The following is a 22,859-nucleotide window of genomic DNA, read 5'->3' as shown; positions in this document are numbered from 1 at the left end:
ATTATCATCTTCCCCACCCTCCAACCCACCTACCTAGAATGGAAATTCCATAAGAATAATGGTTTTGTTTTGCTCATTGTTGTTTTCCCAGCACCTTGAACAGGGTCTGGCATATAAAAGGCAATCAATAAATCTTTGCTGAGTGAATGAATTAATAAATGAATGAGGCAAGTATAAATGGCATGGCTTTACAAGAATGCAATTTGGTAAATCTATCAAGAGTTTTAGTATATTTACTTTTACTGATCTCTCCAAATTACATGATCATAAAGATATTTATCTCAATATTCTTTAAGAAGAAAAAAACTTAAGAAATCTAAATCAATGTCCCACTATAGAGAAAAGAACATTTCCACCTCAGAGCCTCTGACTTCACTACTTGCTGTTCCAATCTTACTGTGGTTAAATCTTAATTAACTTTTATGCCGCTTCCTTATTATAATCTCTTATTATTTTCTTCATATTACAATTTGTCTATTAATTTATTTTTATTTAAATCCATTTCTCCTTCTAGCTCCATTCGAGCAAAGGTCATGTCTATTTTGCTCAAAATACATACTTTATCCAAGAATTGTAATGAATAAATGAACAATTTTTACGTTCTCACAGTTCATGGTACCAAGTCAATCTATGTGTAAAACTGGCCAGAAAAAAAAAATCAAGAATGTAAGCAAGAGAGGATGGGAGGAGGAATTAAGAGGGAGGAGATATGGGGATATACGTTTATGTATAGCTGACTCACTTTGTTATACAGCAAAAACTAACACACCGTTGTAAAGGAATTATACTCCAATAAAGATGTTAAAAAAAAAAAAAAAAAGAATGTAAGCAAGATATTTTAAAATAACTGAAGTCCCCACCAGGGACTTCCCTGGTGGTCCAGTGGTTAAAATTCCTCGCTCCCAATGCAGGGGGCCTGGGTTCGATCCCTGGTCTGGGAACTAGATCCCGTACGCCGCAACTAAGAGCCCACATGCCGCAACTAAAGATCCTGCATGTGGCAGCGAAGATCCCGTGTGCTGCAACTAAGACCTGGCACAGCCAAATAAATAAATAAATATTTTTAAAAATAAATAAAATAAAATAACTGAAATCAATGCAAAGATAACAAGAGCTAAAAGAACTATGGGAGTTAAGAAAGGAAGAATACACAACTACTGTTTTTTTCTTATGACTCCCATAAAATTATTCGGTCTTTAGTCCATGTACATGTATAACTTTGATTTTTTTTTTTAATTAAGAATTTTAAGCAAGAGAGTCTATATTTACATTACCAAAAAGAGGCAATGTCACTGTTAGGCACAGGTGGGAAAAGGGCCTATTTATCCAGAATATCAACATCACAAATAATCATTCCTTCTTATGTTGCATCAGATGTGTTGAAAGAAGGTGCCTGACGGCTTGGGAAAGCTATGAAAGCTGGTGTTTTCCTGCAGCCATCTCATACACAAAGTGGTAGTGATTGGGCAGCAGAGAAATTACTTCTGCACAGTTCTGCTTCTGAGCTAACTCCACTTAACTATATTCCTAGATATCATCTAAGCCTTGTTCATATTTGCGCACTTACATAAATAGACAATTTTTTTACATGTTTAGCCAGGATGTTTATTTTCTTAATCTGAGACTCACAGGTAGGACAGTTATATAAAATCAACAGAAGGGAACCCTGTGCACAAACTTGAAGAAAAAACTGAGCTGTAGTTTGGACAGGGTTTGATTTCTGCCCACCCGCACTTACTGAAAAGCAAATACAATTTATGGTCTGCGAAGATCCCTAAGAGCCAGGATTATTTCTAGGTTGACCAACATAAGCTCCCCAGTGTCTAGCACATGGTAACACTTAAGTGATTACCGAATAACTGACTAGTGATAAACAAGTTTCAGAAGGGTTTAGTTAGAGTAATGGGTAACAGTCACACTAGTCTATAGAAGATGAATAGATGAAGGTACTTCGTAACCTATTACAATGAAAACTAAAACTAAGGTGCCATGCTACTTGCACGGCGTATCTCCTGCTATCACATTGGGGAAACAGAGCTCTTAGATCATGGGCTGTGAATCTGAAGTCAGAACTGGGTTTGAATTCCAATTCCACCTCTTATAAGTAGTGTGACCTTACCACCTGTAAAACAGGGTAACTTCTCCCTCACAGCATACAACAGATGAGATAATGTGTATATAAAGTTCTCTGAACATAGTAAGAGCTCAATCAGTGCAACAGAAGGAGCTTATTTTTCCAAACTGCCTTCTAATTCTTGAACCAGTCCTCACGGGGCTATACTACTACAACAGTAAATAACTGTCAGGGACTTCCCTGGGGGTCCAGTGGTTAAGAATCCACCTTCCAATGCAGGGGACTCAGGTTCGATCCTTAGTCGGGGAGCTAAGATCCCACATGCTGCGGGGCAACTAAGCCTGCATGCTCTGGAGCCCACGCGACACAACTAGAGAGAAGCCCGTGAGCCGCAATGACAGATCCCGCATGCCACAACCAAGACCCAATGCAGCCAAATAAATAAATAAACAAATAAATAAAAACAACTGTTAGTCAATGAAAATTCCATGAAGAAAAGATTATTTAAATCTCTCAAAATACAATCTGGGCATAAGAATTACTTTAAAGAAGTAATTTCCTCTTAAGACCTTTAAGTTACTCAGAGCCAGACACAAATTAACTATTAAAAGTGATACCTCTAATTATAACCAAAGCAAGTGGGTAGCCTGAGTACCACCAAAGAAATGTCCTCAATCCAGTCAACATCCCTAATCCCACAAGGCCCAACCTTGTTAAAGCTCTAGCTTCCTCATTGCCTTCAAGTCTGTCAACAAACAGTGTAAAGAACCAAAATGTAGTCTCTATTAATAAGAAAAAGTTACATTTACATAATCCTCTCCTCTTGAACACAACCTAGAAATATTTCTCTTGGTAGGAAAAAGCAAGCAAGCAAAGAATGCCATGTTTTAAGTCCTCTGTCTATGCCTTTGGCCGTGATACTTAAATTACAAACAACATTGCAGGGCCTTGAAAAAACGTCAACTACACATCCCCAAAGGCAAAAAAACGAGGACACTCATTCCATGACATACCAACAGGATTCTTCTATCTCTGCAAAATAAAGCCAATCTTTAAAAGTAAGAAATATAAAACCTAAAATCCTAAATACCTAATGATATATAATTATTATAAGATTAGACGGAAGACTAAAGTTCATTATAAGTGATTTATCAAAGAATAAACAATATTTTTACTTAGAATATTAAAGAATTATGCAGTTCAATGTATTCATTACTTAATAATCCTTTAGCCAAATCCTGCACTCAGGAACATCCTGAATTTCATTAAATTTGAGGTAATATATGTTTGCTTACATATGGTTACTTTAAGAAGTAACCATAATATGCAAAAGAATCAAAAAGAAAGGGAAAAAAATTCTAGCTGAACCACCCACTAACAAGAGGCTTCAAACAATGTGGTAAATGCATCTATTAATGGCACAAATTAAAATTCTATTGGCTCCAGGCCTCCAACTGCCAAAAAAAAAAAAACAGACAATAAAGGGTCCACCCGCCAACTCCCCCCCCACCCCAAAATCTGCAGGAGAGACATGATATCTAGGCCATGCCAAACAGCAGAATATAACTAAGTACACGCCAAAGTATGCAGTCCCTACTACACTTCACTGAGCTGTGATCCTACCAAGCCTCTTCCTCTTTTAGTACATTTTATTTTTGGTCATCCCAGAGAGGAACATGTAGGATTGAAGAGGGAAACTGGGAATAGTATTTGGCAATTTAAAACATTTATTAAAATTATGACTTATCCTATATAGATACAAAGACACAAAATAACCTTTGTTCAAATTCATGTATTACGTCATTGTTTCTAATACCAGAAAAGGGGTGGGGGATGGAAATTTAAGTTTTTCCAATAATAGGAAACAAGTTACGTAAATTAAGGAAAATCCAAAAAACATAATTATAAGCAGTTATAAATTCCATAGAGAAGCTCTCTGAATACTGATTTATAAGTAAAAAACAGCAATGTACAGACTGCGTTGTATAATATGTTCCCTTCTGTTAAGGAAGGGCAGGATGGGAGAATTATATGTATATATGTTTTTATTAGCATAAAATATAGCTATAAGGAAAAGAAACATAACTAGAAATCCTAGAAGACTAGAAACTGCTCAAGATAAGGGAAATTGGGGACAGCAGTGGTAGGGAGTTTTGTTACCCACTTATACCTCCTGAATTTTGTACCATGTGAACGTTTTAACTGATTCAAAACATTTTTTTTAAATGATCACTATTTTTTTTAAAAGCCTTCTGTAAGCCTCTTTACTCTTCTGTAAAAATGCAGTTAAAGATAATAATAATACCAACTAGGTAGAGTTACTATGATAAGAAATTAGATCTTCCATGTAAAGTGATTCCCACAATTGCTGGCCCACTTTACAAATCATTTACAACATCTTTAATTTCCCATTTTCCCCTTATCCCTTGGGCCTAGTATGGGGTTCCACACACAGCAGTCCCTTAGCAATTGCTTGCAAAATAAATGGATGAGACCTTAGAGAAAATATCGCCAGGTTTCACACCAGCTAGCATGCTGAAAAGTATTGTATTTCAGGGATTCAACCATCTTCATACTTACAGGGATGCTCCAGACCTGCATTCCATCACTGTAGCCAATCACAATCAGCAAAGGTGGCTCATTCCCTGTGCTATGTATTTCATGAAAGTCCAGATTTCTTGATGTATCTGCATTAGAATTAAGTAACAAAGGAGCAAATTAAAAAGACAACCCTCAGAATGGGAGAAAATATTTGCAAATGAAACAACAGACAAAGGATTAATCTCCAAAATATACAAACAGCTCATGGAGCTCAATATCAAAAAAACAAACAATCCAATTAAAAAATCAGCAGAAGACCTAAATAGACATTTCACCAAGGAAGACATACAGATGGCCAAGAGGCACATGAAAAGATGCTCAACATCACTAATTATTAGAGAAATGCAAATCAAAACTACAATGAGGTATCACCTCACGCCGGTCAGAATGGCTATTATCAAAAAATCTAGAAACAATAAATGCTGGAAAGGGTGTGGTGAAAAGGGAACCCTCCTGCACTGCTGGTGGGAATGTAAACTGATACAACCACTATGGAAAACAGTATGGAGGTTCCTTAAAAAACTAAAAATAGAACTACCATATGACCCAGCAATCCCACTACTGGGCATATACCCTGAGAAAGCCATAATTCAAAAAGAGACATGTACCACAATGTTCACTGCAGCACTATTTACAATAGCCAGGACATGGAAGCAACCTAAATGTCCATCGACAGATGAATGGATATAGAAGATGTGGCACATATATACAATGGAATATTACTCAGCCATAAAGAGAAACAAAACTGAGTTATTTGCAGTGAGCTGGATGGACCTAGAGTCTGTCATACAGAGTGAAGTAGGTCAGAAAGAGAAAAACAAATACCGTATGCTAACACATATATATGGAATCTTAAAAAAAAAAAATGGTACTGATGAGCCTAGTTGCAGGGCAGGAATAAAGATGCAGACATAGAGAATGGACTTGAGGACATGGGGTGGGAGGGCGAAGCTGGGATGAAGTAAGAGTAGCACTGACATATATACACTACCAAATGTAAAATAGCTAGTGGGAAGCAGCAGCACAGCACAGGGAGATCGGCTCGGTGCTTTGTGACCACCTAGAGGGGTGGGATAGGGAGGGTGGGAGGGAGGTTCAAGAGGGAGGGGATATGGGGACATATGTATGCATATGGCTGATTCACTTTGGTGTACAACAGAAACTAACACAGTATTGTGAAGCAATTATACTCCAATAAAGATCTATTAAAAAAAAAAAAAAGACAATGCCAATCAGCAAAAACAAGTACACTTCTTTAATGTTACTGGCGTAACAATTGTTTAAATTGTTTTTCAATAAGAAGTTCTGAAGTATTTGGAAGACATTTAAAGGAAAGAAAACAGGAAGCTGAAATCACAAAACTAGTATTTTTTTTTTAACAGTCAGTACCTATAATTATCAGCACAGGTAAGGTTTTAAAAATCAAACTCTCTCAGTAGAGTACAAGTACCAAGTACCACCCCACTACACACAAAGAGTAGACTACAGAACCTAACACAGTGACAGCAGTACCCAGTAGGAAACTAGTGCCAGGTAAAAGCACAGAAGGAGAAGTGCCCAGCGGAAGCATACAACATAAACTGTGTGGGTTCACAAGTTGCATCTGGACACTCTGAGAAATAACAGGCAGAGGACAGGGAAGAGCAAGATGCGGAGAGGGTTTTGCAAACAGCCAGAGGTCTTGTGTAAGTAGGTAGACACAAGAGTCTGTGAAATTTAGTACTGTTAATGTTCCTCAGTTTCCTCACCTGTAAAATGAAGGTAATCATACTCATATGTCAAAGAACTGTTGTAAGAGTTAAATGGGATAATATAAAAAGCATTTAGAATAGTATCAGGTATATGAAACACTATGTTGATGTTATTACTGTTGTTATAAAATCATGCTGCAGTAAAAATAAATAAAAATAAATAAAAATAAAACTCTCACTAGATACCTAGGAAATACTAATATCAGGAACAAAACCACCTGTAAATGATAAATGAAAATAAAATATTTTACCAAAGTTAACTAAATATAAATATGACAGATAATCATCTAGAATTTCTAATATATGCAAATTTAGCAATGGAAGAAAAATTATATTCCTTTACATACAGGAATTAAATCCTGCTATATCTGAACACACTGGGCATATAGTCCACTATAGAAGAACTGTGTGGTTTTTGTTTTTTGAATTTATTTTTGGCTGTGTTGGGTCTTCCTTGCTGCATGTGGGCTTTCTCTAGTTGCGGCGAGCGGGCCTATTCTTCATTGCGGTGTGCAGGCTTCTCATTGCAGTGGCTTCTCTTGTTGCAGAGCATGGACTCTAGGCACACAGGCTCAGTAATTATGGCTTGCAGGTTCTAGAGCGCAGGCTCAGTAGTTGTGGGTCACGGGCTTAGTTGCCCCGCGGCATGTGGGATCTTCCCAGACCAGGGATCGAACCCGTGTCCCCTGCATTGGCAGGCGGATTCTTAACCACTGCGCCACCAGGGAAGTCTGGATTATGTTTCCTATATTTAAGAATAGCAAGGAGGCAATTTGGTGGCGCTCTGTTAGGTTCTGTAGTCTACTCTTTGCGTATAGTGGGGTGGTACTTGGTACTTGTACTCTACTGAGAGAGTTTGATTTTTAAAACCTTACTTGTGCTGATAATTTTAAGTACTGTTAAAAAAAAAAAATACTAGTTTTGTGATTTCAGCTTCCTGTTCACTTTCCTTTAAATGTCTTCCAAATACTTCAAAACTTCTTATTGAAAAACAATTTTAAAAATTTCAAATAAATCAATACCAGGGAATTTTAGATGTAAATGACAAAGGTGAAGTTAATAAAATACTAGAGGAACACTGTAGAAACGTATTTTCATGATCACGGTACAGGGAACAACTTTACAACAGAACACAAAAAAACTCTTAGCATAAAAGATCGGCAAATTCTACTACATTAAATTTATTACATTAAAATGAAGAACGTCTGTTACTCATGAGCCACCCTTACCAGAAGAGTGAAAAGCCAAGCCACAGCATGGGAGAAGAGACAACTATAACCTCACAAGGATTTATCTAATACATATAACAATTAAACATCAATATGAAAAAGATAAGTCATTAGAAAAATAGGCAGGAGACATGGAAAAACACTTCAAAAATAGTATAGTCAAATCATCAGTGAACATGAAAAGTGGCTCAACCTCATCTGTAATCAAGGAAGTGCTAATTAAAACCACAATGACAAAACCAAGTGGTGGCAGGATATGGAGTGAAGAGGCTGCTTATTTATTGCTAGTAACTGTAAATCAGTACAATCACTTTGGAAAACAGTTTGACAATACATACTCAAGTTGAAGATACCATGCCCTTGACCAAGTAGTTCCACTCTAGGCATATACTCATTAGAAGCCTCAGCACATATACACCAAGAGATAAGAATACTCACAGCAGCATTACTATAAAGACCCAAAAGCTGGAATCTATCCAAATGTCCATCAAGAGGAGAATGGACAAGCACAGTGGTACACGGATACAATGGAAGACTATTCAGCACAGAAAAAAATGACCCACTACCATATACTATAACATGGATGAACCTCACAGACATAATATGCAAAAAGCATAATATGTCAGACACAAAAGCCTATATACCGAACAATTCTATTTATATGAAATTCAAAATCACTAGGCAATTAGGTAGCAACATTCTATTTCTTACCCTAGGCAATGGCTACACAGGTGTTGGATTTGTAAAAATTCATTCATTGATCCATATTTTTGTGTTATTTACCATGATATATTTGCACAATAAATAAGGTTTTTTAAAAATCATAAAGCAGTAATATCCCTCCCCCTTTATTTGACTTCATTTCCTCTCCTTCTAGAAGCTAAATTCCTCGTCTATTTATAACTGTCATCTGTTTTTCATCTCTCATTCACCCCAAATCCATTTCAGAATGTGTTTCTGCCCCTAACACTCCTCCCAAGTGACTTTTGCTATGGTCACCAATAACCTCCAAGTTGTTGAATCCAATATATGTTTTTCAAGCACATCTTGTTAAGATTATTCAGCAGCTATAACCGATGCTCACCATTTTCTCTGCTGGCTCATCTTTTTCTAACCACTCTTTCAATATTGGAGTTACTCAATATTTAAAGCAAATTCCTAAACTCTGTTTTCTTCTCACAGTATACGCTCCCCAAGTGATCTCATTCCAACCACTGCTTCAGTCAGTATCTGCTAGTGACTTCCTCAGTGTGGGTTTTTGCATGTCTCAGTAGAAGATCAAATTCCACTCAAAGATTAGGATTTCCTCCCCAAACCTGATCTTCCAGAGCTCCCTATTTTGGTGAATAGCATGTTTATCTATGCAGATAGCAAGATCAGGAACCGCCTTCTTCCTTCCCTCTAGCAATAAATCTGTGACCAAGCTCCTAAACAGCTCTCTTCTTACATCACCACCACCCCTGTCGACAACATCTACTGCAAAAGCCTGAGTGGCTTCCTGCCTCCACCACTGCCTACCAAACTCCATATTTCAGTCAGACTGCTCTTTTTAAAATACAAATAATGGGGAATTCCCTGGTGGTCCAGTGGTTAGGACTCCGTGCTCCGTGCTCTCACTGCCAAGGGCCTGGGGTTTGATCCCTGGTCAGGGAACTAAAATCCCAAAACAAACAAACAGAAAAACAAAAATAGGGACTTCCCTGGTGGCGCAGTGGTGAAGAATCCGCCTGCCAACGAAGGGGACATGGGTTCAAGCCCTGGTCCGGGAAGATCCCACATGCCATGGAGCAACTAAGACCGTGCATCACAACTACTGAGCCTGAGCTCTACAGCCCGCGAGCCACAACTACTGAGCCCGCATGACACAACTGCTGAAGCCTGTGCGCCTAGAGCCCGTGCTCCACAACAAGACAAGCCAGCGCACCTCAACGAAGAGTAGCCCCCGCTCATGGGAACTAGAGAAAGCCCAACGCAGCCAAAAATTAATTAATTAATTAATTAAAAATAAATAAATACATAAATAACCTGCTTTGGCTAATTCTTATACCTTTTCCAGTACAGTGCCTTAAGAAAAACAATCTTAGGTATAAATAAGGCTGCCTGACAGCAAAAGCAGAACAATGACCATGATACAAAGGGCCTTAATCTCACTTTCTAATAAACTCCAAAAGTAGTAGTCTCTACCTAACAGCAAACCAAAGTCAGTACATTGATTAGGAATGCAGATACCTAGAAGGATCCAGGACTGGAGAATCTCAATAAGCCAGGTTCCTTAGAAGTACTCCTGTAAAAGTTGTTACCTACTCCACCCCCAAGCATGACAAGCCCATAATCAAATGGGCTGCAGCCTGGAGGTAAGGGGCCAACTGGCACCACTTTATAATTTCAAGCAGAAAAGCAGAGCTCTCAGGCCTGTTGGAATAAACAGAAAGCAATCACCAGAGCAGAGTTCAATTCGAACACTGCAACTTTTAAATTAATAGCCAATAGCGTTTCATTAATACGATAAAGTAACTTAAATCTACAGACAGGTAAAAGACTTCTAAATTGTTTTGCCAGAAAAACTCCCAGTCTAGCAAAGAGAAGCCTAAATACCTAATACAATCTCTGGGTACTCATAACTGCTCTACAAAGAAGCAGCCTGCTAAGCTAATATGGCTGCAATCAGAAGAATCCCCTCCACTGTCTCCCTTAGGATATCATGAAAGACAAAGGCAATGAACAAGGAATTGCATCCCAGCTGCAGCAGGCACAACCAGGGAAGGGCAGACTGGCTGATCAAGAATCTCTAATGCAATGGAAAAGTTAGTCCTTGTTAGCTTTCTTCAGGGAGATGTTGGACTTGCAGCCAATGAACCCTACTTTTTCTTTCCCACAGCCAAATTTTCTTTCAATTATAAATATCTCAGAAGGTCTGCCACACAAACACCTAAATAAAACATTCCTGAAGAAAGAACACAAATAAGAGACAAATTCAAGAAATGTTCTAAGAGGGAATTCCCTGAAGGTCCAATGGTTAAGACTCGATGCTCCCAACGCAGGGGGCACAGGTTCGATCCCTGGTCAGGGAACTAAGATCCCGCATGCCACACCGCATGACCAAAAAAAAAAGAAATGTTATGAGAGATTGGGGAAGTTAAGGAGGATCAAATAGCTTGGTAATATTTACTATTGCCTTAAAACAAACACAACTATACACATACACGTGCACACATGCACACACACCCCCTAGGGCTAGAGATAATAAAAAGTATATCCTTGAAAAACCAGGACAAAATTTCATACACTATCAATATGATATAGAAAGGAGAGACCAAAGGACACGTGAGTGTGCTAAAGTATTTAACAGGAAGATGTATATAAACTTAAACGTTTAATAAGTCAACGGGGATATGGGATACTAAATTAAGGACAACCATTATAAGTTCAACAGAACACAAAGTACCAAATAAGCAGTTTCCATCTACATTTCCAGATGTAGATGCATTTTACTTCAATAAAGCAAATGCTTTATAGAGCTTTATTACACCAGCAAGTCTTATTTGTTGTTTAAAAACAAAACAAAACAAAAAAACCTTGCCTAAAGATTATTTTGATGACATTTTTTTAAAGATAACTTTGTGGGTTTTTTTTTTTTTTGGCCACACTGCATGGCTTATGGGATTTTAGTTCCCTAACCAGGGATTGAACCCAGGCCCTCAGCAGTGAGAGCATGGAGTCCTAACCACTGGACTGCCAGGAAGTTCCCCAATTTTGTGATTTTTAAATTATTTTCAACATTTTGCATACACTGTACAAGTTTTTGCTATTATCTGGCTAATATTTTCAAGATCATGACCACATTTTCTTTGTTATTAAATCAAAAAAGTCCTCTAATACATTCTGACATCCACAAAGCAAATATACTTCCAGGAGGGAAAAGAGTATGAATTCATGAGGAAACGGTGATAGAAAACAAAAGATGACCAACACTTACACAGTTATTAATAAAGAAGGAAAAGGAAGAAAGAAAAGAAGAATATACTAGTAAACAAGGAAATTCGACAGTCATAAAAAGAAAGGAAACTTTAAATAGAATAAGCTTTCAAAGAGAAATAGTGTAGGAAAAGTTTATATATGATAAATAATCACCTATACAAATGAATGTGTTATTCTCCACAGAGGGCACAAGTTGTCATTTGAACAAACCAGCTGACAGAGAATCCAAAATTCAAAAGAAACCTATTTGCAGAAGTGACACTTAGCCTCTCGCATCCTGGACCGTAGCTTTTTAAGGAAAATACGGTATTTTAAAAGTCTCAGAGGAGACTAAGACTCAAGAGTATGGTATCCATCAAGGTCCAAGTGAAAACAACTCAGTGTATTCATAATTGGGAATTTAATACAGACAACTCGTTACACAGATGACAGAATAGCTAAGAAGCCAAAAAAGGAACTGTGAGGCAACCTACTGGATTAGCAATGGCAGGCAGCCATTACCACCCCTACACTAGGGAGACAGGGAGGAGGGCAGGGCGCTGGAGTCACCTGGCAGAAACTGGAACCCCAGTGGAGCTGCCGAGGTGAAGTGAAAACCACGGAGGAAATGCAGCTGCTGACAGAGAGGGAGAGGGAATCATACTCTTCCCTTTCTCCCATCCTCCCTTTCAATTACCCACCAGTGTCTCCCAAACTCAGCCAGAGGAAAACAGACATGGCAGCCTGGGAAACAGACAAGCAGCAGCCCCCGTGCAAGAGGGAGCAGGAAGGAGCAATGAAATGGAAGGTATCTGAGAACAAACAGGCCTTGAACTGGCATACATTCTGCTCAGAAAAATAATTTTAAAGTCTAAAAAGTTCAACACTAATGATTATTTTGCAGTTATAAATCCTATACAAGTAACCAAACTGGATTTACAAAAACTTCTTTTCTAAGAAATTGTTATCTCACTTGGACTTGAAGTTTAAGGCTAGGCACTACATGTTACAGTGACTCTAAGACTTGTACAATACAATATTAGTTCTAATCAAGTTTCTGTAGTTGAATATGTTACTTTTTAAATTAAAAATAAATTTATTTTGAAAACTTAAAAAGTCACTTAAAGAAAAAGTAATCTGACGAAAAGTAAGGGTTCTTTTTTTGGAATCAGGTCAACCTCAAACACTGATTTCATATGCCCCCCAAAAGTTAAAACCATACCATTTAAATCTGCATTTTCAAATCTGACCCAGACTATTTTCTCCTTTTCTTCTGTTAGAGGTGTTCCACTGTAAGCCTGCATAGTAAACAGAAACACTTGAATGAAAATGTTTTACAGCTCAAATATTACTGATGTTCAAAACAAAAAGTAACTTAAATAAGGCCAACCCTATCCCCCTCCAACCTCACCAATCCTACATCTTGAGAACTAGCACATTTTGTAATATTTTTATTTTTAAAGAAAGTTACCCACGAGTCTGATAACCTTGGTCAGAAAAGGGTTTTTAGCCTAAGAATTACAGAAACCTAAAATACAATGATCATAGTCTATTAGGAAGCATCACTCTAATTCAAAGGTACTCAAAAAACTAATCTCCTATACTGGTCAACAAATAAAGCTGAAGAAATACACCAAACTACCACACATATCTATTTAGTTCCCAGGTGTTTATGATCAGGCAATTACACTCTGCCTGGAATTGTCAAGAGCATTACTTTCTGCTAACCACCAGTTCCGGGTAGAGAGCATGGCCAGGGTTGGGGGTAGAAAAAAACGTATTAGTTTTTCAGTCTCTTATCTGGCCTCTGGACCCAAACTATTAGCTTTCTTGCAAGCCTGCAAGGGTCACAAAGATAAGCATGAACTGCTGTGAAGTCACAGGAAAAGTATCAGCGGTACCCATCAATATTCAAAGGGAGTCATCTCTCCTCAAATCAAATGTTTTTATTTAAAACTGTCTAGATTTTCTAGATTGTATACACTTGCAAGCACTTAGAATGTCAACAAAAAGCTGCAACGTTTTCAGTTAAAAAGTGGTCTTCAGTTCACAGAACAGTTATTTAATATAAGCTGGATCAAAAGCATTCAAAAACCATTATCCCATATATAATCTGTGTTATACCCAACTTGCTTTAAATTTCCATGCAGTTTTACAGCCCTTTTTCTTTACTGCACAAGGTTAACAGCCACTGAAAATATTACTAAAAGACAGCGTTACTCTAATAGTAGGTTTACTATGCAAAAAGAAAAAAAAAAGTTATCTTACACATCCCTTATGATTTCAATTGTTTAAAAAAACAAGTTGTGTATAGGGCAGTTAATTCCTTTGGAGAAAAGGAAAACCTGCACTAGAACCAACTAATTAATCTACTTTATCTTCAACCATCTCATCCTCATATTCTTCCTCTTCTTCCTTGGTCTTGCTCTCTTCATTCTTGAAAATTCTCCTTTTTAATATAAACTTCTCATTTGGGAATAATTTTAGATTACTAAAGAGTACAGAGTTCTCATATACTCCTCAGCCAGTTTCCCCTACTGTTAACAATCTAACCTAACCAAATCTTTACCCTACCATGGTACATTTGCCAAAGCTATGAGACTAACGCCAGTGCATTACCACTAATTAAAGCCCCAGACTTTATTTGGATTTCAGCAGTTTTTCCACTAATGTCCTTTCTCTGCTACAGGACCCAATCCAGGATACCACATTGCATTTAGGACCACCTCTTTTTTCCTATGTCAGGCTCTCCCTTAATCTGGTAAAGCTATAACATATACAATATCTTCTTCCATTTAGCAGATTTATTATAAGGCTGATAATCACCTGCATTACTCAACATTCTCCCAATTCCTCTGCAACATTTGCACGGTGTTCTCCTTTGATTTCTGGCTGATATGCAGCACGAAACAAGGTTAAAAGAGGCCTTTCAGTGAATTGAGATTCTTAAACTTTTTTCTTTCCCCTTCAGGGGGAAACAAGACTTTCATAAGGAGGCCTGCATACTTTTGCTGTCTTCAAGTTTTCCTCTCTCCTTAGCAGACACAGTGCTCTTTACTAAGCATTTTTGAAAAAATTCTGTGAAGTTGACTGAAGAGGGTTGCTTCTTGTGTGCCTTCCTGCAGATTGGCATCAAGAAGGCATATGATATCATGTCATTGTGCCTCTCAGCTTTCTATGATATCCTTTGCTCACGTTTAGGTATTTTACTGTCAGTGAAGCACAGACTCACCCAGTGCCCATCCAGGTTTATTTGCTATCTTACTGGAGGTCAGTGCGCTGCCACACAAAAGTTTGTTATTTCTCCCCCCAGCACTGATTTTTAGCCCTCCTTCTCCAACCAAGATCCAACTGCTCTAGCTCTCTTATTTACAGTTGAAACTTCCACCCCATTACTGAGTACAGGATTTATCTCTCCTTTTATTTCTTATCTAGTTTCTAACGCATATACACGTTCATAAGCGCAAAGTTATTGTTCAATTTTAAAAAACACAGCAACAATCACTATAGATATGTTGTGTTTTATTTTTTCACTGGAGAGGAAGTAACTTCCATTGTGTGCTATTTGTCAAAAGTATAATTTTTAATCACAGCAAATTATTCTATAGGGACCACATATCACAATTTGCTTGACTGCTACTGACATTTGGGCAGGCTACAATTTTTCACACTGAAAAATGTCAAAATTTCTCACTGAAATGAAAAGTTCTGAGCTTTAACTTTTTTCTTTGCTGAATTCTTTTAAAATAAATTTTCAGAAGTACAATTATTATATCAAACGGCACAGTTAGGGCTTCTACCAGCTGCCAGTGACATCTGCGTCAGTGACACAGTAGGAACTCACTCTATTTATGACAGCTGAAGAAGCTGATACCAGTCTAACAACACATTTTCTCCCTTTTAGGCATATCTGGAGACCCAGAGAATAATTTCTAAGCTCCATGAATTTGATAATTCCCAGAATAGGGCAGGAGTTGGAACATAACATCAGCAAAAATATATCATTTTCCAAATGTCTGACCACAAATTGCCAATGGGGGATTACGGATTACATGTGGAAAAAAGGAGACCATGGGTCACCAAATCTGGCCCACAACCTGTGTTCATAAATAAAGTTTTATTTTAACACAGCCACACCCTTTCTTTTACATAAAAAGCAGGGCTGCGTAGTTACAACAAACATTGTATGAGGGACTTCCCTGGTGGCACCGTGGTTAAGAATCCGCCTGCCAATGCAGGGGACACAGGTTCAAGTCCTGGTCCAGGAAAATCCCACATGCCGCGGAACAACTAAGCCCGTGAGCCACAACTACTGAGCCTGCACTCCGGAGCCCACGAGCCACAACTACTGAGCCCGCGTGCCACAACTACTGAAGCCTGCGTGCCTAGAGCCCGTGCTCCACAACAAGAGAAGCCACCGCAATAAGAAGCCCGCACACTGCAACAAAGAGTAGCCCCTGTTTGCTGCAAATAGAGAAAGCCCACGCACGGCAACAAAGATCCCACACAGCCAAAAATAAAAATTAAAAAGCAAAAATTAACATTGTATGAATTGCAAAGCTTCTCTGGCCCTTTACAGAAAGAGTGTGCCTGACTGCTACACTAGACCATGAAGCCTTAAGGACAGGCACTGACTATCCCCCAACTTAACACAGCACCTGACCGGTAGTGCCTGAATTTTTGCTTTCTTTCCACAGTCACTAGAATAATGACTTACCTAACATAAATTTCTTAAATGAGTATTCTAATTCTTAGATCCGGGACTACAACTTCACTTCTGAAGTGACTTAACTCTGATCCCAGTCTTCACAGTCAATTGCATGGATTACCCCCTTTCTAATGTATAATCCTCATGAAAACTAAGTTAATCTTCCACCTTCCGGTGTTTTTACCCTATCAGTTTTAGCAGCCCCCTATTTTCAATCTATTGCTCAACCTAGTATTCTTGTTTCTCTAGCAAACTCTCCAACTATTCCCTCAAAGCCTCTGACTGCAGCCTCTCTCCTCCAGCCAACAAAAACTGCTTGCTACGCAGGGTTTCCATTAGCACAAAAGGTGCCTTTGTAAAAATCTGATAAAGGGGCACTCTACAGCAGGCAAATTACCAATATTTTAAAATGCCCGTTCCTTGGAACTAGCCTCACGTCAGGGCTCAGGGCTTAAGAGAAAGGTGCAGTTTGTAGAAGACCAAGTTGGATTTCGGCCCCTGATTGTTCTCTAAGCCTGTACTGTACAGAGTACAAGATTCTCCACAGCCACGGCAACACTGCTGCCTACCATATCCAGCTGGGCAGTTTCCTTTACCATCAGATTCCCAACCTTGCCATTCATTTCCACTAACGCTACTTCCAATGTCCTTTGGAACTTGACTCTTTCACACTTTCTTTGCTATGCATTCCCTTAGCAATTACATATTCAGTCTGTACTATCAAGTGCAACACTTAGTGATATGTTGCTATTACCTCTGACTGCTTCAAGCCATTTGACTTCCCTTCTTAACCAAGTTCCTCAAGAAAAGAAAGCATTTGTTTTTCCTTACATGCCCCACAGACCTTGTCATTGTGGCCTATTTTCATTAAAGTTGACCGAACATAATAATGGAATACCAAACATGCCTTGATACTTTCCCTTATTTGATGAATACAATTTATTAATACAACTGAAATCTGGATTTTAGACTTTTCTAGGTAGGACCTTCTCATAAAGCTGGGACACTGGATCCATGAGTGTTCTTTCTGAACAGTGCAATTACAGATACCACAGCAGTCAGAACACTCAGAACACAGCAGTCAGACATCATCGCAGGAGAAAACACAGAAACCTTTCCCTTCAGTAGTTCCACTAAACAGTGTTTCCCAAAGATATTGTTTCACAAGAATCACCTGGGATTCTTCCTAGCGACACAAGTTACTGGATGCCACCTTAATTCCCCTGAGTCAAACTCACTGGGAGATGGGCCTGGAAATTATTATTTTTAACAAGTGTGCCAAGCAACACCTATGTTAATTTAAGTCTGGGAGACGGTGCACTAGAGGTGATCCCAGGAGGGTTCCTCTCACTCTTTATTCTCACATTTACATAGAGGGAACAGTAAAGGGCTTACTCTCTTATAAGTTAGAGTAACAAGGCAAGCTATAATTGGCATCAAACTACTGCTCAATAGTAAAGTGATATAGATTTGACCTCAGTGTAGTATTTAGTTAACATAGTATCTAGTTAACCAAATGCAAAGCATATATTGCTTATTTCACTTCCAACAGGCAACATTTAACTAGGACAAGAGAAAGATTTTGGAAAGAGAACCCAAATAGACAGTTCCAAGCCCCATCTCTCAGCTAATATCGCACCTTGATTCCTCTTAGTAAAGCAAGGGCTGAGGAATAATAATTATACCACCGTCTGCACAAAACTAAGGCACATCTAACAATAACAGCAAGTATGGTTCTACCCTACCAATGCTCAGGATGCTAAAACATCAAAAGTCTTTCTAAAGTTGACGATACTGGTGTCAAGTTTAGGGAACAGAATATTTCAGAGCTTCCCTGGCCAAGAGTAAAGCCTACTATTTCTGAAACCACACAGACACTTACCTGGGGCACAACATCCTGCAGAAAAGTCACGACACTTTCCATGTAGGACTGCTCCCTGAAAAAGGGTGAAATGGATAAAATTTATCATGACAGCTTAATATGAAACATGGAAAAGCTCTTTCTACAAGCCCTAATAAAGTTACTCATAATACTAAAAAAAAGAAAAAACAACTCTCATCGTCTGATAATTCTGCTAACCTGCTTTCTTAATTTCTTTGAATATGTTATTAAATGCAAATGAGATTTAAAAATTTTTAAACATTATCTTTTCTGTTTTTTTTTTTTTTTTTTTTTGGCCGTGCCATGGGGCTTGTGGGATCTTAGTTCCCCAACCAGGGATTGAACCCCTGCCCCCTGCAGTGGAAGCGTGGGGTCCTAACCACTGGACCACCAAGGAATTCCCAAACATTATCTCTTCTTAAAAGTCATGCTCCATTTTTTTTTTTAGGGACTTCCCTGGTGGCGCAGTGGTTAAGAATCCGCCTGCCAATGCAGGGGACACAGGTTAGAGCCCTGGTCCGGGAAGTTCCCACATGCTGCGGAGCAACTAAGCCCATGCGCCACAACTACTGAGCCTCCGCTCTACAGCCCACGAGCCACAACTACTGAAGCCCGCGCACCTAGAACCCATGCTCCGCAACTAGAGAAGCCAATGCAATGAGAAGCACGCGCACCGCAAGAGTATTCCCCACTCGCTACAACTAGAGAAAAGCCCGCGCGCAGCAATGAAGACCCAACGCAGCCAAAAATAAATAAAAATTTTTAAAAGTAAAATAAAAATAAATAAAAATTTTAAAAGTCATGCTCAATTTTTTTTTAAATGAAGTACAGTTGATTTCCATTATTGTGTTAGTTTCAGGTGTACAGCAAAGTAATTCAGTTATATATTTTTTTCTGATTCTTTTCCATTATAGGTTATTACCAGATATTAAATATAGTTCCCTGTGCTATACAGTAAATCCATGTTGTTTACGTATTTTATATATAGTAGTATCTGTTAATACCATACTCCTAATTTATCCCTCCCTCTCTCTTTCCCCTTTGGTAACCATAAGTTTGTTTTCCATGTCTGTAACTCTGTTTCTGTTCTGAAATATAAACGTTCATTTGTATTATTCTTTAGATTCCACATGTAAGTGATATCATATAACATCTGTCTTTCTCTGCCTGGCTTACTTCACTCAGTATGATAATCTCTAGGTCCATCCATGTTGCTGCAAATAGCAATATTTGCTTCTTTTTTATGGCCACACGCTCTCTTACTTTGATACAGATAGAACTTTTAACTCGTATTTGAAGGAGTGCTGACAGAAGACTTGGCTAAAGCAGGACCGTCCTCTTGAGTCAGGGCAGAAGAATGCCCTAGTTAGAGCAAGAAAAACTGTTGCTGAGGACTCAGTATTTAGTGACCCTCTCTTTAACCTGGTTAAGAACCTAGTCCCTTACTTGTATCTAGCAAAATGAATCTATATTTTGCTGCAGGTGCAGGCATTAGGAGTTATTAAACAGTCCTCACAGAACTTTCGGTGTGGATAAGGTATGGGAAAATATCAAAATGCATGAAAGTGAAGAACTATTAAGGACACTAAGATATTTTAAATGGGAAATATATGGAGATCAGCAAATGGAGGGAAAAAATTTTTCTTCAAAATATATACCAAATCAAATTCATTTCAGAGAAATGTGAAAAATTACATTTGAAGAAAATAATGTGAGTTATCCTAAATCCTATTTTTTAAAAAGGCAATATGCCTTAGAGACCGACAAAAACTGAGTAGGCCTTAAAAAAAAAATTTGATTAGGCCTGCCGCTCCAACCTCACTTTTCTCCCACTCTCGTAACTTACTCTGCTTCAGTCACATGCAATTTCAATTCTTAGACTACACCAAGCTCTTCTTTGAATCAAGACCTTTATACCAGCTTTTTTTCTGCATGGATCCCTTCGCAAATTCTTCCCTGCCTTTTAGATCTCCAGCCTAAGTGTTACCTCCTCAGAGAGGCCTTCCCTGACGGCCTTAAATCATACTCCCCAATGCTGTTCTCTATCATAGCAAGCACACCAGGCACTGATCAGAGCCTGTAATTACTTATTTACTGTGTCCCCCACTAGAATGCAAACTCTATTACAGAAAGGAATCCATCTTTCATATTTACCTTATATCTCCAGAATCTATAAGCCAGTACTTAGGCACAGAGTAGATGCTCAAGCATTACTTGTTAAAAGAATACTGAATAAGTTAAAGAACTTCAAAAAACACTAAAATTATGTATTGCATAACAAAAAGCAATATATGTGGAATACCATATGGTGAGGCAGCATAGAACAGTGCATAAGCACACAGACTCTGGAGACAAACTGCCTGGGTTTGATCCAGGTTTCCCTTCTTGTATGTTACCAAGGAAAATTTTTCTCTCTCTGCTTTGGTTTCCTCATCTGTAAAATGAAGATTGCAACAGTACCTAACTCATAGCTAATAATATGCTTAGCCTGTTGCCATGGTCCACAGTTAGCAAAGAAATATATAGCCCTGGGAAATGCAGGAGGGAAAAAAAAGCAAGTATAACGGTGAAATATCATACTATACATATATTTTTTGTTAGTCTGAGAAGGCAATTTTATGTAACATGCTAAACTGCTCAAGGGAAATAATCCAAAATGCTACAATTCCCTTATGAACACTTTGAAAGACAGAAAACAAACTTTATCTCCTTAGCCAGGTATTCAAGGGTCTTAATTGTCCACCCCAACCTCCTTTAAACAGGTCAACTTCCCTAGATTTCATTTATGAAAATAGCTTGCCTTTCCCACCTCTGCTTACTCCACTGCCTTTGCCGAAAATGTGCCCTTGATTCTAATTGCCCAAATTGTATTCAGCCCTTAAAGTACACTATAAATGTTAGCTTTTTCAAATTTTATTTATTTATTTTTGGCTTCATTGGGTCTTTGTTGCTGTGTGCGGGCTTTCTCTAGTTGTGGCGAGCGGGGGCTACTCTTCGTTGTGGTGCGTGGGCTTCTCGTTGCGGTAGCTTCTCTTGTTGCGGAGCACAGGCTCTAGGCACGTGGACTTCAATATATGTGGCTCACAGGCTCTAGAGCACAGGCTCTAGAGCGCAGGCTCAGTAGCTGTGGCAAACGGGCTTCGTTGCTCTGTGGCATGTGGGACCTTCCCGGACCAGGGCTCGAACCCATGTCCCCCGCGTTGGCAGGCGGATTCTTAACCACTGCGCCACCAGGGAAGTCCAAATGTTAGCTTCTTAATGAAACCTTTTCAGATCTAAAATACTAAAATACTCCCACTAAAATATTCCCTCTAATCAAAATTTTAAAAAAATAATAGGGACTTCCCTGGTGGCGCAGTGGTTAAGAATCCGCCTGCCAATGCAGGGGACACGGGTTCGAGCCCTGGTCCGGGAAGGTCCCACATGCCACGGAGCAACCAAGCCCGTTTGCCACAGCTACTGAGCCCGCATGCCACAACTGCTGAAGCCCATGCACCTAGAGCCCATGCTCCGCAACAGAGAAGCCACCGCAATGAGAAGCCCGCGCACCGCAACGAAGAGTAGCCCCCACTCACCACAACTAGAGAAAGCCTGCACATAGCAAAGAAGACCCAATGCAGCCATAAATAAATAAATAAATAAAATAATTAATTTAAAAAACAAAATATTCCCTCTAAATTCCCATGCTGTTTTGCTGGCATCTTTTTTATTCATTAGAGTGCTTGCAAGTATACACATCTTAAAACTACATTATGGACTTCCCTGGTGGTCCAGTGGTTAAGAATCCGCCTTCCAATGCAAGAGACGCCAGTTCGATCCCTGGTCAGGGAACTGAGATCCCACATGCTGTGGGGCAACTAAGCCCGTGTGCACTCTAGAGCCCACACGCCACAACTAGAGAGAAGCCCCCACGCCACAACAAAAGATCCCATGTGCCGCAACTAAGACCCGACGCAGCCAAAGAAAAAAAGAAAAAAAAAAACATTAGATTATAAGCTCCTGGAAAGTATAGCCATGCTTTGTCAAAAAAATGCTTAAAGTATAGAAATGTACTTTTTATGACATTCACTTCGAAACTTTCTGACTGAGACCTAGAGTGATACATCACAATCTAGTAAACATATACATAGATATGAATGAATATTATCTATGTGCGTGTCAGAACACAATACTAACTCCCAACTATATTTTCTACTATATTCTATTTCATTTTTTGAATAATGGTCCTGGTCCACTAAACTGATTTAATGACCCACTAATTGTTAAACCTGAGGTTTGAAAAAGCAGTACTCAAGGATAAAATAACAGTGCTTTTCAAGTACTCTATAAATGTGCTAAATACATCAAACTGACCCTCTAATTATTGCTTTTATTTGGCCTTGGCAATGATGTTTATCATGTTGTAAAGCCAAAATTAAACAGATTTTACAAAAGTAAGTACTGCTTAGAAAGGAAACCTAAATGTTAGTTACTATTCTGAGTAATCTTTCCTTTACCTATCAGGCTTATCTGAAATTTGCTTACGTGACAGCCTGAGGGCGAACCACGACTCCACCAGTACAACGACTGGGTCTTCTGGGGGAATCTGTAGCCATTGCTTCATTCACAAAACCTGTTTCCAGAACGAAAAGACAGAAAATAATGGATCATTATTGTT

General features: G+C 38.7%; 1 protein-coding gene across 5 annotated transcripts in view; it reads right to left on the bottom strand.

Moving 5' to 3' along the window:
- The window catches only part of BCAS3 (BCAS3 microtubule associated cell migration factor), a 577,971-nt gene that overhangs the window by 553,296 nt on the left and 1,816 nt on the right, over positions 1-22,859 (bottom strand). For all 5 annotated transcript variants that reach the window (XM_057536260.1, XM_007190268.2, XM_057536261.1 and 2 more), the window contains exons 2-5: positions 22,727-22,814; positions 18,203-18,257; positions 12,835-12,910; positions 4,655-4,761 (exon numbers count right to left, since the gene is read on the bottom strand). In XM_057536260.1, the coding sequence (XP_057392243.1) occupies positions 4,655-4,761; positions 12,835-12,910; positions 18,203-18,257; positions 22,727-22,797 (309 nt within the window). In that variant the 5' untranslated portion in view covers positions 22,798-22,814. The remainder of the gene's footprint in view (positions 1-4,654; positions 4,762-12,834; positions 12,911-18,202; positions 18,258-22,726; positions 22,815-22,859) is intronic.

Source organism: Balaenoptera acutorostrata, chromosome 20, assembly GCF_949987535.1.
Source record: "Balaenoptera acutorostrata chromosome 20, mBalAcu1.1, whole genome shotgun sequence".
NCBI classification, from domain to species: Eukaryota; Metazoa; Chordata; class Mammalia; order Artiodactyla; family Balaenopteridae; genus Balaenoptera; species Balaenoptera acutorostrata.
The sequence above is the reverse complement of the archived record's forward strand: the minus strand, read 5'-3'. Positions and strand labels throughout refer to the sequence as shown.